This window comes from Peromyscus leucopus, chromosome X (genome assembly GCF_004664715.2).
Source record: "Peromyscus leucopus breed LL Stock chromosome X, UCI_PerLeu_2.1, whole genome shotgun sequence".
NCBI lineage: Eukaryota > Metazoa > Chordata > Mammalia > Rodentia > Cricetidae > Peromyscus > Peromyscus leucopus.
The window spans coordinates 58,195,083-58,214,018 of NC_051083.1; the positions used below are offsets into that span (position 1 = coordinate 58,195,083).

At 40.3% G+C, this 18,936-nt stretch overlaps 1 protein-coding gene across 2 annotated transcripts in view; it reads right to left on the reverse strand.

The window, feature by feature from the left end:
• Positions 1–18,936, reverse strand: part of Ophn1 (oligophrenin 1) — a 359,638-nt gene that overhangs the window by 143,266 nt on the left and 197,436 nt on the right. For both annotated transcript variants that reach the window (XM_028883891.2, XM_028883889.2), the window contains 4 exons: positions 16,424–16,534; positions 8,681–8,785; positions 7,187–7,316; positions 4,784–4,884 (listed from right to left, as the gene is read on the reverse strand). In XM_028883891.2, the coding sequence (XP_028739724.1) occupies positions 4,784–4,884; positions 7,187–7,316; positions 8,681–8,785; positions 16,424–16,534 (447 nt within the window). The remainder of the gene's footprint in view (positions 1–4,783; positions 4,885–7,186; positions 7,317–8,680; positions 8,786–16,423; positions 16,535–18,936) is intronic.

Sequence of the window (18,936 nt, forward strand, 5' to 3'; positions counted from 1 at the left end):
AATTGCAGATCTTGATGCTCTTTGGTTAACTACCCAGTACTCCTCTCAGTATGTTTGGCCTTTTAGGGGCCAATCCTTTCTGCTTCCAATACAAGAACTCAACCCTCCATTAACCCTTCAATAGACCATTCTTATCCTAACACATGGGGTGTCATGTACAAGTTTCTTAAGGTGGGTAACAGAGTCATGTAGGCATCCTCCCTCTTTAGCCTTCACACCATTTAGCATCATGTAGCAGCTTAGGATTCTAGGCCTCATCCACACCACTCCAGCTGCATCTCCAGCCACCACCAAATAGTCTATGGCCTGTAGGTGCAAAACATTTCACATACAAATCATGTTCTTTAATGACTCCATGACATTGCATGGACTGTTCTCTCCACCCAAAGTGACTCTTGGTCTCAATAAACTGCTATTTGCCCTATAAACCACACTCAACTTTCCTCCAACTCTACACATGGCCTGCTCCATGCTTTGTAATTCATGTGAAAATTCCCTGTTTTCAATGTCTCACTTGACTGAGAAATCCGTAAGGCCATGGATAATGTCTTATGATGGGGGAATGTCTTTTTGTATGTTGTGAAAATGTGTTGCTCTGATTGGTTGATAAATAAAATGCTGATTGACCAGTATCCAGGCAGGAAGTATGACAAGGAGAATTCTGGGAAGAGGAAGACTGAGTGAGGAGATGCCAGCCCACCATACAGGAAGCAGCATGTAATGGCACACAGGTAAAGCCACAGAACATGTGGTGACATATAGATTAACAAAAAGAGGCTGAGTTTAAATGTATGAGCTAGTCAGTAGGAAACTTGAGCTCATGGTCAAGCAGTTTTAATTAATATAAGCCTCTGTGTGTTTACTTGGGTCTGAGTAGCTGTGGACCGGGTGGGACACAGGAAAACTTTCAGCTACAGTCTTATTCATCTATATATCTCTAGTCCCTAGTGAACAGGGCTCAAAAGACTTTATGAACACAATCATTATCCTTTTTACTTTTCTGATGAAGAAGATGAACCTGAGTAACATGAAATAATTAACTTGAGGTCAAAAGGCAAGTTTACCATGGAACTAGGATTTAAACCCAGTTCTTTTATGTATGGTTAATTGGGAGGGTGGGGGCAGCACACATGTAGACTTGGCAGTAAGTGCCCTGACATGCCATGTCACGAGTCACATAAACCCAGTTATTTAATCTCAAAATCCATCACTCTTTCTCTTTTCCAGTATGTCTAACATGGAAGGATAAAATTCTGATAAGATAGTGCTTTGGAGGAGACTGGTAAACTGAGCAATATAAATAAGACTTCACAGGTTGAACTAGTAGGGAACACTATTAAGTGTCACAGTAAGAAAGAGATTCAATTACTCCATCTGCACACTGGGTTCATAATGTGCTCCACAGTGCTGCTAAGAGAGGAAATAAGGTGCATGGTAGCATATATCCTTGAAATACAACTGGCATTCAAGAAAATGTGGTTCTTACACTACTGCTGCTGCTTCTGCTGCTACTACTACTACTACTACTACTATTACTACTACTACTATACTACTGCTGCTACTACTAATATACTACCATCACTACTACTGTCATCTTTGATTCATTTATTTATATCATTTACTGTGGTGGTATTCTAATTGTACTGAAATGTGATTTTGATTGTATGTTAATAAATAAAGTTGCCCGGGTGTCAGAGCTATTAGAGCCATAGACAGAGTGTGGTGGTGGTGGTGGTGGTGGTGGTGCTGGTGGCACACGCCTTTAATCCCATAGATCTCTGTGTGTTCAGGGATACAGCCAGCATTGGAGACATATGCCTTTAAGACCTAGGGGGCTGTACATTCAGACAGTGACGAGGCAGTCATGTGTTTGGGTTTTCAACCAATGAGAAGGCAGAACAACATACTATAAAAAAAACGAACAGACAGGATATAGCTCTCTTTCGGGAAGCTGGGATACCGCAGGCGGAAGGGTGAGATTTTAGCTCTGAGCTCTGACCTCTCGGCTTTCTCTTTTACATTGTTTCTGTGTTTCTTATTTAATAAGACTGTTGATTACATCAACAATTTACCTTTCAGGAACATGGACTACTACTAGGCATGGTGTTAGAAGATTGACAAGAATAAATTATTTCCAAATACAAATTGAATGAATCCAGTAACTGCTTCTATTCAGTCACTACCTTCTAAATGGGAACTGGGTGCCTCTTTCCATTCCTTAAGGAATTCCACATTAAAAGTGGTCAGGCTCAGGGCCAGGCATGCACGCCTTTAGTCCCAACACTCAGGAGAGAGAGGCAGGGGGATCTCTGAGAGTTCAAGGCAGCCTAGTGTGCATAGTCAGCTCCAGGATAGCCAGAGCTACAGAGACTCTGTCTGTCTCACAAAAGAAAATGCCTGCTTAGGCTCACTGTTGGGCTCCCACAAACGCAGTCAATGAAACAAGGGGGAAAGAAAAGCTAAATTGTTCTCATATGCTAGGAGGACACAAAAGTGGTGTTACTGATTTTGTCCTTGGCACGGTGCTCTTTTGGTAAGGAATGCAAAAAAAATCTAAAAGATATTACTCTCTGTGAGAGGAGAGCTAATGTCCAGACTCCAGATAATAATTTGTATAGAATAAAAAAAAATGGGGGCTTGGAAAGTAGCTCAGTTATAAGAAGCACAAAGTCCAGGGTTTATCCCCAGTACCACATAAACCAGTCATGGTGACACACACGGGTAATTCCAGAACTCAGGAAATGGAGCAGCGGGATAAGAAACTCAAGGTCATGCTTTACATCATAATGAGTATGAAGCCATCCCGGGCTCCTCAAAATCCCATCTCAACAATCCCCATGCTCTAACATGAAATGGCAAAACAAAAGACTGAAGCTAGTATTTCTCATAAGCACTTGCCAATTAGATACAACAGACACATTCAGGCTGATTGGAAACAATTTCTGTGCTATACCCCAAAGAATTTGCTAACACCTATTGACACATTTACCTAAGGGTGTAACCCAGCTTGAACCTACATTTAAGGTACAATAGAAGGCTCTGTGCTTAAAGACCAAGGCAAAAAGTAGTTTACAACACTGCAATCAAAATCAGTCCCCTCTAGTTTTCTATGCAAAGCTACACATATAGGATTGGTCATCTACAGAAACTGTTATTAATAGAAATAGGCAGTTTTCCAAATTTCTGTCTACCTAATTTGGGCCTTCAATTGTATACTTAAAGCTTCCAACAATATGTAAGTATTTAAAAGGTGCATACGAACAACATGTATGAGAGCAAATGAAAGGGATACTTTCAGAAAGCAAATTATGTGAAGATCAGTTTTTACCTGTAAAAACATCCATTCATGGAAAGGAGCAGGTTCTTTCCAGGGAGTAAACTACCCTCTCAGTGGTAAACTTACCTTGGCATTTTGAAAGGTAGGAGAAGGCTTGAAGAGGAGAGGAAGAAACATGAGCTACTTATAGAGATTTTAATGTGGTGTAGGTGATTCTAACTTCAGGCAACAGATGAGAGAGAGAGAGAGAGAGAGACAGAGAGAGAGAGAGAGAGAGAGAGAGAGAGAGAGAGAGAGAGAGAGAGAGAGAGAGGAGAGAGAGAGGAGAGAGAGAGAAAGAGAGAGAGAGGAGAGAGAGAGAAATTCATATACACATACTTTTAATAAAGGCATTCCAGAAATTATATTTTTTTGAGACAGGGTTTCTCTGTGTAGCTTTGTGCCTTTTCCTGGAACTCACTTGGAAGTCCAGGCTGGCCTCGAACTCACAGAGATCCGCCTGGCTCTGCCTCCCGAGTGCTGGGATTAAAGGCGTGCGCCACCACCGCCTGGCTCAGAAATTATATTTTTTAAACTCACTACTTAAAAGAATCATCCATGTTTTGGATATGTTCTTTATACAAGTGATAGGCAACTGCAATACTAAATAGGCTGAAAACAGAAAAACACCATCATAAACCCTGATGGTAGGAGTTGTGTGTGGTGGTATTTTGTTTGTGCTGAAAAGTGGTGATATTTTATTTGTGCTTTAATAAAGCTTGCCTGGAGATCAAGGGGAAAGGCCAGCCATTTTAAGTAAACAAAAAGTCAGGCAGCACACACCCTTAATTCAATCACTTATCAGGCAGGGTCTCTGTGTGTTCCATGCCATATTAGGGAACAGAGCCAATTGTGGTGACACATGGCTTTGATCCCAATACCAACAATAGAAACCTGGAGGTCTGTACAGACAGGCAGTGACAAGGAAATGAGGTAGCTGGGCTAAGAGCCAATGAGAGGGCAGAACAGCCAGGCCATAAAGGTGTGGGTAAGACAGGAAGTAGCTCGCATTTGGAAGCTGCAGAGTTGGTGAGGTAAGGTTGGCTGGTGGCTTTTCCTATTTCCCTGATCTCTCTAAGGCTTTAACCCCTATATTTGGCTCCGTGTTTTTTATTTAATAAGACCATTTAGAAATTCGTCTACAGTTGTGTATGATGGAACACACCTGTTTTAATCCAGCACTCAGGAGTCTGAGGCAGGAGACTTGCTACAAGTTCAAGCATATCTGTGCTACATAATGTGTTCCAGGCCAGCCTGGGTCACAGAACAAAACCCTTTCTCAAAAACCAAAACAACTAATAGTAACAAAAGTCCTGATCTTGGCCATGGCCCACATAAACTTGGGCCAAAGAGAACACATAAAATCCTGGTTTTTACATAACAGTGATAGACTTGATGATTTAACACTTTGTCAATATATGTTCTTTTCTGAGATACACTCACAAAGTAGCAGTAACTAGAACTGACCTGCTTAGCACCTGGCTTCTGTTCCGTTGGTGTCATGGTGAGTGTCCTGGTCTCCTTCTCATAGCGGCAGTAGTATTTCACCCACGAGATCCCCAGAGCCCCTACAAAGACAGAAGAAAATGAACTAGCAGAATATTTCAGCTCCCCAAAGCAGAAGACGTTTGCTTTCCTTTCCAGTGCTTGAAGTTGAGTCCAAGGCCTCTACATTCTATCCAGATTCCCAGGCTATTGCTTACTTTTTGCAGACAAACCCCAGGTCAATCTCTGCCCTTCACCTGTGCTCTATCTATACCTACCCCACTTAACTGCTGTACCCACAGAGACCCTCACCAACTGTTTCCCATATCCATTCTTGGCTCATTCCAAACCTACTCTCCCTGCAACAGTTGCTGGGAATCAAGACACCTATGCATCCAGAAGCTGGAAAGCCCTGCCAGTGTTCCTCTTTCCTGAAACCTCTCATTTGACTACCATTGAGTTGTGTCCATGCCACTCCTTACGTGTCTCTCCTTCAGCTATCTCCACTTCTACCCTTTTAGCAATGAATTAAAGGGTGTCATCACTGTCTTGTTTTCCTAATAGTTATAAAGTTTACCAATGAAATACAAATTTACTTTTCCTCTCATTAATCAGTTCAAGCAGATGTCTCTCATTTCCCCATTTCTGATGCACTCCTGTCCAACCCATCTTCATCATTATACTAGACCAGTACTGTAAATACCTTTCCATTGATGTCATTTCCCTTGCAAATCACACATGGCTTTCCTACTCTCTCCAGACAACTTAGTCCACCTTCAAAGCCCTGCATAATTTGATCAAACTGGCCATTCTGTGCTGTGGGATGGTCTGTATGTCAAATTACTCTGATTGGTCAATAAATAAAACACTGACTGGCCAGTGGCTAGGCAGGAAGTATAGGCGGGACTAACAGAGAGGAGAAAAGAAAGAACAGGAAGGCTGAAGGAGTCACTGCCAGCTGCCACCATGACAAAAAGCATGTGAAGATGCCGATAAGCCACGAGCCACGTGGCAAAGTATAGATTTATAGAAATGGATTAGTTTAAGCTATAAGAACAGTTAGCAAGAAGCCTGCCACGGCCATACAGTTTGTAAGCAATATAAGTCTCTGTGTTTACTTGGTTGGGTCTGAGCGGCTGTGGGACTGGCGGGTGACAGAGATTTGTCCTGACTGTGGGAAAGACAAGGAAAACTCTAGTTACAATTCTGGACTTGTCATTGGGCATCCATCACCTCTATGACCCTGTGTCAGTGAATTACTTCCAGTTCCCAAATACTTCAGTGGGCATATAGTTTGTACTGTAAACTCAGCATGTGTTTAAAATGGATGCACACAACATGTATTTAAGAATGAAGAATTACATCAGAACAACAAGGGCTATCCTAAACAAACCAAGACCTAAGCATGAGGTATGTTCTCCATCACTCCTGTGCCTTAACTCGTATAGTAATACACACCTGGAGTTCTCTACCAAGTCCTAACCCAGTTTCTATTTACCTGTCACACTCTCACTGAACATTCAAGTTCTGGGTCAAGCATCACTGCCTCAGAGAAGTTCTTAGATATATGCCCCAAAGAGGGTGCTCGAAATCTTTCATTAATACTTTCCTATCTCTCCTATCAGTCTGAGAATTGCTTTGAGAAAAGAAAAAAAGAGAAAGAAAACATGCTATCACTTTTTTTTTGTACTCTCAATGTGTTGCATAGCATTTGGCAGAAACAATGCTTGTGAGTGTTCATTCAACTGAGGGACAGCCATTTGACTGAAAACTGAGGCACAGAGGCACCGTACAGTATGTAGCAGAGGTTCTCAACTAGGGGCGTGTTTACTCCACTGTAGACAGTTTAGGTTGTCATGTATGGAGAAAACTAGGATGCTGCTCGCCACATTACACTGTACAGGCTCTGAGGGTGGTGAGTGGGATAGGATACACTGGGAAGAGTATCAGTTTGAGCATAGGATACACCTGAATTGGATCTTAGATCTAGTGCTTGTTCTAAGCCTCAGTGGTCTCTGGTTTAAAAATGAACATAATGTGGAATCAAAGATTAAATAGGATGAGGCTTTTAGAGCACTGCACATCATATGTGCAATCAATATGATCTTTCTGCCTTCTTTGCCCTACCTCCTTTTTGACCCAAAGTTCACCGTATACAATTAACATTCCACATATTGAATCTCAGAGGAAAAAAATTAGATCTTACTGCTCTAGAGACACAGTGTCCCAACTCCCCCTCAAGTTTCTTTTTGTTTTTTTACATTTTTTTTCTATTCCCACCCTGCCCTCCAAGGAGTTGTATCTGGCATGGATCTATGAACAGAAATTCCCAGCATTCAGAAAGGTAAAGTGGCAAGCCAACTGGAGCCCTGCATGCCCACACACATTTCTCCTGTGTGTAGAGATAGCCTTCAATGGTTGGCTGTCCTGGAAGTTTGCATGTCTGGGGAGCTTCTTTCATCCTTTTCTTAAGTTCTTCCATCTCTTCTCGGGTACTGGAGAAATGATTTCTTGTCTGTCAAGAGACCATTACAGTCATTAGCACCACTATCATCAGCAGGACTGTGTATTTACAAGTCATGGGTATAGTACAGAGATTTCTCTGCTCACAGCATGTGCTAAAACATATAGAAGACTGCTGAATGGTAGTGACTAGAAATAATTCTAGAGTTTAATGGGATTATGAAGTAGAAAAGAAACAAAAACACAGCTACCACAAGAAGCCAGAGGTTCTACCCAATGGGTTAATTCAAGCTTCAAGTAAATGAGATTAGGCTGACCCTACTTTAACCTAAGGACAACTTAATTATGTTAGTGAAGAAAAGGAGGACTACACTGGTCGGCCCCAGCTGTCAACTATACTAACAATGAGTCAGGCATGAGTACACATGCAAATGCCTGGGATTAGCTCACATTTGTCAAGTTACACATGGCAGAGGAGTCAACTTGACTGTAGAAAGATTGTGTAAGTCAGCAGAAAACAGGCACTCTCACATTCAGGTAAAGGAAAGAACCCAGAAGAAAGGAATAAATGCAGAAAGAAAAAAGTAGGTAAAACTGTCTATCACAATCCCCCTAAGCAAGCATCTGATCAGCAGTTTTGAATTTAAAAACAGATCTATGAAGGCCATGCAATGTAGCACCCAGTCCAATGTCACCTGATCTTAGTAATACCTTCTCTGTTGGTCTTATTCCACATAGCAACAAATACTATAAAGGATTATGATGTATCTGTGGTTAAGCCTCTACTCAAAGAAAATATATGATCATCTAAGTCAGACAAATGTTGATGCCTCCTTCTGGTATGCCAGAGACTTCTACATTGTCTTACACAGGGTATATTTTCATGGTATCCATAAATACGCATCAAATGTGGGCTAAGTGATAAACTTAGTAAATTCTCATGTTCCAATACATAAAAATGTCGTCTGTGCTCATTTATAAGAACTAGCATGCACAACAAGATGGAGAAGTACTTTAACACTGAGAGAAAGAAGAAGATAAATAAGGGCATTCATAATAATAGAGCCCACAAGTGTCTTAATTGACTTCGGAATTAGCTTAAGGCCTAAGCCTTATATTTAAATAAGCCTACAGCTGGATTGTGATTGTGAGCGATACAGTAAAGTACCCACACTTAATAAATCCTGGCTAAATAGAGGCGTTCCTGAATAGAGGATAGGTTTGAACATCAGGAAGCCTCAAAGAGAGAAAGAGTCGAAACTGAAAAAGCAAGAACACACCACTACGCTAACATGTTTGTACTCCACACCACTTTGTCTGACAAATGGGCTGCGGTGCAATAACCTGTAATTCCACAGTTAAGACGACTGGGGCTCAAATCTCAATGGCAGGGGAAGACATCCACACGCAACTCACATTCTGTAAACTGAGCTGCAGCTGCTGTTTGTATGGGAGGAAATCCTGCGTGAGCTCCACAGTCAAGCTGTTGGAAATGAAGAGGCTGTGAAGAAAGGCCAAGACCTAGGGGAAACAGACAAAAGTCACCTTTAGAAACTTACCGTTATCTATCACCACCTAACTGATCACATAAAGGAACCAGAAAGTCAGGGAAGAACTCCTCCTAAGTGTGTACCGAGTACACTGTTCACAGCAGTCACAGTGGCACAAGCAGGTACACACATATTAGTATTCTTGGGTTAAGTTAAACACTTCACCTGCATTCAGTCTCAGAAAGGAAATAGCAAATCCAGGTCTTTTTAGAGTACATACAAAGCCACGCAGGAATTAGGTGCTGCAGGAACTGACTGCCTCTCTTCTCTAAACTGGTACAGCATCTCTCATCCAAAAACATCAAATCTAAAACTGAACATTTTCAAGGACAGATGTAATGCCAAAAACGGAAATTTTTACACCTGACCTCATGTGGTAAATCTCAGGCACACTGTGAAAAATGTAAACTCACAAAAAATATTGCATTAAATCTTTGGGTTATGAGTATAGGGGGGTTAAGACTTTGTGTTTAAACTGGAGGCCCATTTAAGATATATCATTATATGCATATAAATATTCCAACATTTCTTTCGAAAATCCCAACCACTTTTGGTCTCAAGCATTTTGGGTAACAGATATTCAACATATATATCCACAGGAATAGCCCATAGTAGTTGCTTCTTGCAAAAGATGACATACAAATGATGAGTAGTACACTTTTTAAGTTTCAAAACATTCAAGCCATGGCTGTGAGATGGCTCAGTGGGTAAAGTCACTTGCATCACAAGCCTGACGACCTGAGTTCAATCCCCAGAAAGTTGAAAGGAGAGAATGACTCCACAGTTATCCTTTTATCTCTACATATATGCCATAGCATATATATTCCTCACAATAATAATAAATCTATTTTTCATTCAATTCCATTAAAAACCAAATGTATGTAAACAAAACTAAAAGAAAATATAATTTTCCTTCATCAAATTATAAGTAAATAAAATAAATGTTCAATGTTTGCAAAGTATAATAGGTAGACGTATACATGGTTCCATTTGTTTTAGATAGCAAATAGATGAAATGTATAAACGTGTGCACGTACCTGACATAAACAAGGTATAAACATAAAAACAATATAATGGCCACATACACGTACATTTATGACAAGTATGTGGTAGAGAGATATGTTCACTGCTTTCACATTTATATCCACAGTCCTTCCTGTTTCTCTCCCAAACTTCACCTCAAGAAATAACATTGCCACTCAGCAATCAGTCAAACCAGGAACTAAACAATCAGCCCTGATTTCTTTTTAACTCACATTTAAGTCCAATTCAACAGAATTTTTTGCTAGTGTTTCCTCCAAAATCCCATTTTAAATGCTAGAGATAGAACCTAGGACCTTGTACATGCTAGGCAAGCATTCTAACACTGCACTATATCCCCAACCCTGCAAAATGGTTTTCTAACCTAGCTATGCTTTACTGTTTCTACTTCCTGAAGGTGTAGATGTGGGTGACCTGGCCCTGAGGACATGAAGCAGGAGAACTGGCCCCACCCCTTGCTCATTGCTGCAAGGGGTGAACTAGGAGGGCCAGGCAGAAGAGCTCACCCTGGTGGTGAGGACAAGGGAGAGCTGGCAGGCTGACCAACCCTGCAACTACCCAGGCCCAGAACCAGGGTTATGTGTTGGCCCACCCCCAACATCCACCCTATCTGTGATCTGCATGATCTGTTGTAGCACATAAAGGGACCTGTCCTGCAGATCCAAGCGTCAGGATCTCCACAACACAGGGCAACAACAGGATATCCAAGAAGAGTCCCAGTGAGGGCCCAGCATTGATGGTGTAGCAGAAACCAGAGGCCTCAAACCAGACCTTTGCAATGAACACTTGCAAGTAAAGATACATGGATAAAAGGGTTTACCGTGTGACTCACTGAGTCACACTACAGCTTTCATGATGAAATTGATTTTTCCTTCTCTTTTTTTCATTTTTCTTCTTTTTTCTCTAAAATTTTATTTTATTTTATTTTTGGGGGGAGGTTACAAGGGCAGAGAAATCAGTGGGATGGAGATGCATGATGTGAGAGACACAAAGAATATATAAAAAGAAAAAAAAGAAAAGAAAAATGCTGGTAGGCTTCACAAACCAGATCTCAAGATAGGGCTACAGTAGTAAAAAACAGCGTGGTAGTTGCAGAAAACCAGACTTGTAGACAAATGGATCAAAACAGAAAACTCCATCATGAGTAAATGTAACTACAGCCATATAATATTTGACAAAGATGACAAAAATCTTTGCAGAAAAGATGACATATTCAGCACATAGTGCTGGAAAAACTGGATGTCCACATGCAGAGGAAAAAATTAGGTCTATGTCTATCAACCTGCACAAAAGTGACTCCAAATGAATCGAATAGCTTAGTGTAAGGCCTGACACACTGAAACTACTAGAAGAAAACAGACAAGATTTGGGTGCAAGAAAGAACTTTCTGAATAGGACTTCATTTGCCCAGGAATTAGGCCAACAATTGACAAATGGAACTTCATAAAACTAAAAAACACATAGCTAAGGAATAAATCTATCAAGTATAGAGGATGCCCAAAGAGAAGCAATATCCATAATATATATTTTAAAATTTTTTAAAAATTAAAAATTTAAAAATAGGGCTATAGAACTGAACAGAGAATGCTCAATAGCAGAAATAAAAAATATCAAAAAAAAACCCACCCCTCAAACATGCTCAATATCCTTAGCAATGAGGGAAATATAAATTAAAATAACATTGAGGTTTCATCTCACCCAGTCAGAATGGCCAAGATCCACAAAACAAGCACAACAAATGCTGGTGAGGATATGGGGAAAGGAGAACCCTCATTCACTGTTGGAATTGCAAACTGGTGCAGCCACTCTGAAAATCTGTGTGGAGAATTCTCAAAGAACTAAAAGTAGTCAGGTGGTTGTGGTACATGCCTTTAATCCCAGCACACAGGAGGCAGAGATGGGTGAATCTCTGTGAATTCAAGGCCAGCCTGGTCTATAGAGCGAGATCCAGGACAGGCTCCAAAGTTACAGAGAAACCCTTCTCGGAAAAAAAAAAAAAAAAAAGCTAAAAATAGACTACCATATGACCTACCTAGCACTTCTTGCAATATACCCAAAGGCTTCCTCATCATAATCTACAATAACCATTACTGTTCTATTCACAATACCTAAGAAATAAAATCAACCTATAAGTCCTTCAACTGAGGAATAGAGAATGAAAATGTGGCATACATGATAAAATATTATTCAGATGTAAAGAAAAATAAAATCATGAACGTTGCTGATAAATGGATGAAAATAGAAAATATTATATTGACTGGGGTAACTTAGATCCTAACCTAAATCTTCAGAAGTGAGGATATAACCTGAAATAACTGCAAATGCCAGAGAAGCAAAAAGAGAACATGGCAGGGAATGGGACAAGGGAACTGTAGGACACAGTTGTTCTAAGAGGGATAATGAGTAGGAGAGACTTACCTAAAGGAGGAAAGAAGAATGGTAACACAAAGGGAAGGGGAAGGAAGAGGGATAAATAACACTAAAGATGTTTAGAAAAGGCATAGAGGAATCATTTTTTAATAGCTCCTTAAAATTAGGTGAGTGAGGGCCGGGCAGTGGTGGCGCATGCCTTTAATCCCAGCACTCGGGAGGCAGAGCCAGGCGGATCGCTGTGAGTTCGAGGCCAGCCTGGGCTACCAAGTGAGCTCCAGGAAAGGCGCAAAACTACGCAGAGAAACCCTGTCTCGAAAAAAAAACCAAAAAAAAAAAAATTAGGTGAGTGAGTGAGTGAGTGAGTGAGTGAGTGAGTGTGTGTACATACACAAAGAGAAATACATCATTTAATTGAAGTTACATCAATTGGGGTGACAATGCTCCCCCTAAAAGAACATAAACTACCAAATAAAAAACCCAGTGCCAGGCATATGAAACCTACTTTTAATTTGTTGGTTAGAGGAGTCCAAGACACTGTCCCAAAACAATATAGGCCATTGCCATTGCCTTTGGTACCTTTCAGACTAGAAGATAAGACCTGATTGCTGAAGACAGCATACACCTCAGACACAGAATTTGGAGGAACTGATCTGGATCTTACCTGGAAGATTCCTCACTGAGGATTAGTCCTCATAGTTTCAGAAGGAGCCATGCAAGCTGCCAATGGAGGGAAGCAATCAAGTCCTACCCAGCTATAATGCCAATGAATAACAACAATGACCAGCATGGCAAGATATCCTGAAAGGTATACTGTGGCACTTACATCAGTAACCAACAGTCATCTGATTGGATTTAAGGTCCACCTAATGGGAGGGAATTCATACCTGGCACCATTCATTTAGCCAGCTACCTATGGCTGGTCAGACCAGGGTACCTAGAGAACCTGCTCCTGCGACTAAACTAGCATAATCTGTAACTGTGTTCTAAATACTCATCCTTATATTCAGAGATAAGTATTGCTCTCATCCATCATCAAATAAGCTTATTCTTACAGTAGATGAAGAATATTATAGAAAGCCACAACTGGCCAAAATGCAAAAATAAACTGATAGTAGGGTCTCTGCCTCCAATCAACACATTAGAACACAACCCCTACCCTTATGGCTCTAGGGACATCACAGAAAAGGGGACATAAATATTGTTAAGAGCCAGGACAGCTGATGTGAGATATAGTCTTTTCTTTAAAAAAAAAAAAAAAAAAAAAAACAGGGGCAGGGGAGAGATGGGAGGGTGAGTCTGGGAGGAGTTAAGGGAAGGAGTGGGAAGAATATGATCAAGACACCATATTCTCTAAGAATTAATAAAATACTAATTTTATTTATTACCTTTATTTATTTTTCCTATTAAAATTTTTTCATTCATTTTTTACACACCAAAGATCCCCCTCTTTCCTTCTCCCCTCCCCAGCCTCCCCCTCCCAATCTACCTTCCACTCCCCCCCTCACAAGGAGGTAAGGGCCTCCCATGGGGAGGCACATCCAGTAGAGGCAAGTTCAAGCCCTTCCCCCTGCCTCAAGGCTGCACAAGGTGTCCCATCAGAGGTAGTGGACTTTAAAAAGCCTGCTCATGCACCAGGGATGGATTCTGATCCTACCACCAGGAGGCCCCCAAGCAGATCAAGCTACATAATTGTCTGGATATGCAGAGGGTCTATCTAGCCCAATCCCATGTAGGCTCCACAGCCATTGATCCAACTTTAATGAGTTCCCACTAGTTTGGTTTGGTCATCTTTGCAGTTTTCACCATCATGAGCCTGATGCACTTGCTCATAGATTCCCTCTTCTCTCTCTTTGACTGGACTTCTGGAGCTCTGACTGGTGTTTGGTTGTGGATCTCTGCATCTGCTTCTATCAGTCACTGGAGAAAAGCTCTGTGATGACAGTTAGGGTATTCACCGGTCTGATCACTGGGGTAAGCCAGTTCAGTTCAGGCACCCTCTCCACTATTTCTAGTAGTCCAAGCTGGGGTCATCCTTGGGGATTCCTGGCAACTTCCCTAGCACCAGGTTTCTCTATCCTCATGATATCTCTCTATCATGTTATCTTTTTCATTACTTTCCTACTTCATCCTTATTCCAGCTCAACCTTCCCATTCCCTTATGTTCTCATCCCCTATCCCCTATCCTCCATTGCCAACCCCTCATCTCCTGTTTACTCATGGAGATCTCATCTATTTCGCCTTCTCAGGGTGACCCATGAATCCCTCTTTGGGTCATCCTTGTTAGCTAGCTTCTCTGGAGTTGTGGGTTGTTGTCTAGTTATCCTTTGCTTTACGTCTAGTATCCACTTATGAGTGGGTACATACCATGTTTGTCATTCTGAGTCTGGGTTACCTCACTCAGGATGATTTTTTTCTAGTTCCATCCATTTTCCTGCAAATTTCATGATGTCATTGTTTTTTACTGCTGAATAGTATTCCACTGTGTATATGTACCACATTTTCTTTATCCATTCTTCAGTTGAGGGGCATCTAGGTTGTTTCTAAGTTCTGGCTACTATGAATAATGCTGCTATGAACATAGTTGAGCAAGTGTCCCTGTGGTATGATTGAGCATTCCTTGAGCATATGCCCAAAAGTGGTATAGCTGGGTCTTCAGGAAGATTGATTCCTAATTTTCTGAGAAACCGCTACACTGATTTACAAAGTGGCTATACAAGTTTGCACTCCCACCAGCAGTAGAGGAGTGTTCCCCTTGCTCCACATCCTCTGCAACATAAGCTGTCTGCAGTGCTTTTGATCTTAGCCATTCTGACAGGTACAAGATGGCATCTCAGAGTCGTTTTGATTTGCATCTCCCTGATGACTAAGGATGCTGAGCAATTCCTTAAATATCTTTTGGCCATTTTAAATTCTTCCTTTGAGAATTCTTTGTTTAGTTCTATAGCCCATTTTTTAACTGGATTGTTCATTACTTTGATGTCTAGTTTCTTGAGTTCTTTATATATTTTGGAGATCAGCCCTCTGTCAGATGTGGGGTTGGTGAAAATCTTTTCCCATTCTGTTGGCTGTAGTTTTGTCTTATTTACTATGTCCTTTGCCTTACAGAAGCTTCTCAGTTTCAGGAGGTCCCATTTATTAATTGTTGCTCTCAGTGTCTGTGCTACTGGTGTTATATTTAGGAAATGGTCTCCTGTGCCAATGTGTTCAAGACTACTTCCTACTTTCTCTTCTAGCAGGTTCAGTGTAACTGGCTTTATATTGAGGTCTTTGATCCACTTGGACTTGAGTTTTGTGCATGGTGATAGATATGGATCTATTTGCAGTCTCCTACATGTTGACATCCAGTTATGCCAGCACCATTTGTTGAAGATACTTTCTTTTTTCCATTGTACAGTTTTGACTTCTTTATCAAAAATCAGGTGTTCATAGGTGTGTGGGTTGTCAGGGTCCTCAATTCAATTCCATTGGTCCAAAAACATGTCAGTTTTTATGTCAATACTAAGCTGTTTTTATTACTATAGCTCTATAGTAGAGTTTGATGTCAGGGATGGTGATACCTCCAGAGGTGGCTTTGTTGTGCAGAATTCTTTTAGCTATTCTGAGTTTTCTGTTTTCCATATGAAGTTGAGTATTGTTCTTTCCAGGTCTGTGAAGAATTGTGTTGGGATTTTGATGGGGATTACATTGAATCTGTAGATTACTTTTGGTAAGATTGCCATTTTTACTATGTTAATCCTACCTATCCATGAGCTCAGGAGATCTTTCCATTTTCTGATATCTTCTTCAATTTCTTTCTTGAGAGACTTAAAGTTCTTGTCATACAGGTCTTTCACTTGCTTAGTCAGAGTTACCCCAAGGTATTTTATATTATTTGTGGCTATTGTAAAGCTTTAAATGCTTTAAACGAGAAAAAAATAAAGTGTGACAGAAATTTGGGGGGGGGAGTTGAATCAAGGAAAATGAAGAAAGAAAATGGATATAACTAGAAAGGAAAATAGTGTAAATGTGGTAAGGAAGAAAGTGAACATTTCTAAAAGAGCGAGAAAATACAAGTCTATGTGCTGATGTTATATTGTTGAGCATTGACTGACATTTTTATTCTTTGAGCTTCCAATTTTATGACCAAAGTTCTCCACATTCACAGGAAGATTTGGGAAAATTTATTTTAGAATATTCACCAATAGGTAAAACTTACTGGCTCCACAATATTGAACTTCTTGGATTCTTGAACTTCCTGGATTTGATAGACATAATCAAGAGAGGACTCAAAGAAATTGTGCCTTTCCTTATCCACCTGGAGGTCTGCCTGTAGAAAAAGGGCAACAAATGTCATAAGTGGCATGGTCATTTTTAAAAATCAGGAATGATCGAATCAGTAAAATTCTACAGCTAAAGAGGCATTGAGTCACCTGCAAATATCCTATTTCTATTGTTTTCTTTAATTCTTTTTTACTTTAATTTACAGAGAGGAAATATGAAACTAGGAGATTAAAGACTAGGCTTTCTATTTCTAGTCTAGCATGGAGGAAGCTTGGGAGTTACAAAACTGATTTTCAGATCAGGGAAAACACTGAACAAGTTGGAAAACATTTCTTCTCAAATCCAACAGAAAATTAAAGGGATGGGGATAAGTGCCGCCGCAAAAACTGGACTAAAGGTGAATGGAGAGAATCGGAACTCCATGAGAACAGACATTGGAAGTGAAAGGTGCTCAATGCTAGGGGATCACCACACTCACAGAATAAATTGCTAAGAAAATACAAAGCAAAGCAAGGGCTGCAAAGGAACTACAGCAACAGCGAACTAAGACCAACTTAAGCCCTATCCAAATACGCATGAAAGTTCACACTAAGCACTTACTTCAGTTTCTTTATCCAAACATCCTGTCTGCCTTTTAAGCAGAAAAGCAAAAAGGCACAAAAAAATCAGAAGCAAGAGAACAAGCATCAGAAACTAACGAAGAGAAGGCAGAGGCTGCAGAATGATGAGACCATGGATTGTAAGCAACTATGGTAAAATGAAAAGGGTTCAATATTGCATGTCATTGGGAAATTTCAAATGACAACAGAAATGTGATACCACTGTACACCTATTAGAGTGGCTAACAGTAAAAACACTGACAACACCAAATGCTGATAAGAACATCAAGCAAAAGAAAGATTTAGAGCTTGTTGGAAAGAAGAATGGTACATGTTGGAAAATAGCAGATTCTTAAAAAATAAATCATCTGCTTACAATGCAACCCAACTTTTGTACTCTATAGCATTTACCAAAACAACCTCAACAAAATCTACACATGAATATTTACCATGGCCATATTAATAACTGCTGAAATTCAGAAGAAAAAATATCCTTCCATAGACTATAAGATACATATGTGGTACAACCAGACAACAGCCCTGAAAAGACATGAGCTAGCTATCAAGTCATAAAAAATATAGGAATAATAGACACATATCGCTAAATAAATCAATATGAAAGGCTCCATGCTGTAGGATTCCAATAACATGACATTACAGAAAAGACAAAAATATGAAGATCAGTGGCTGCCAGGGATTTGAGATGAACAAGCATGGAGACAAGAGAATTTCAGAACAGTGAAGCTAATCTCTATGATACTACACTAGGCACGTGTAATTATACACTTGTCAAATACCACAGAATGGGGCTAAAAGAAGAGTAATTCAGTATCACAGGTCCTGCCTAGAATGTGCAAGCTTCCAAACACAACAAAGTAAAAACAAACAATCCGTGTCCCACGGAACATAACACCCATTTGCTCACCAATTGTAATAAATAAGCCCAGGATCTTAATAATAGTGAAAATGTATGTCAGGGATCCAATACTTCATCTCTGTACTTTTTACAGAGTTCAGTAGAACAGTTCTACTCTGTTCTTTCATTGTTTTCTTTAAGTTACATGAAATCTGTCTCATTTGTTATAACCACATGTGAATGTACAATCATCAAATAAAAAGTGAAAGGAAAGAAACTTGTCTAGGTTATAGCCCAGTACACACTCCTTCTTGCCCTGTCTTCCTTCCCCAGAAAAAAGCCTAGACATACCCTACATAGTGTCTCTTGACATCTTTCACAGTATTCTGAGAAATGAGGCAATGTAAGAATAAAACAGAAAAGTGATTTAGCAATGACATGATTCTTTCTTTGTTTCCTTTTGGGGCATGGGTTTTAAGTATCCTAGGCTGGCCCCACACTCTCTATATGGCCATGGATGGCCTTGAACTCCTGAGCTACAATTGCAGCCTTCTCTCTCTCTCTTCCTCCATCTCTTCAAATCTTCCTTTTTCTTCATTTCTGAGACAGAGTCTCACTATATAGAATTGATTATGCAACCCAGGCTGCCCTCAAACTCACAGCAATCCTCCTGCCTCAACTTCTTGAGTGTTGAGGTTATAACAATTACCTACTACACCTAGCTTTAAAATAGCTTTAAAAAAATAAAACCTCTTCATTTTTTTAAAAAAAGGGACTCAATTTCCCTTATTTCATTTTTTAATAAACAGAACAATGGCTGCAGCCCAGCTCATCAGAAATGTCAACAAAGGCTGGGTATGCTGGCTCATGCCTACAATTCCAGCACTTAGGAGGCAGACACAGGGAGACTTCTGAGAATATGAGGACATTCTGGACAAAGTGCAAACAAGGACATCTACATAGTGCACAAAACCACTAAAATACTCTAGATAT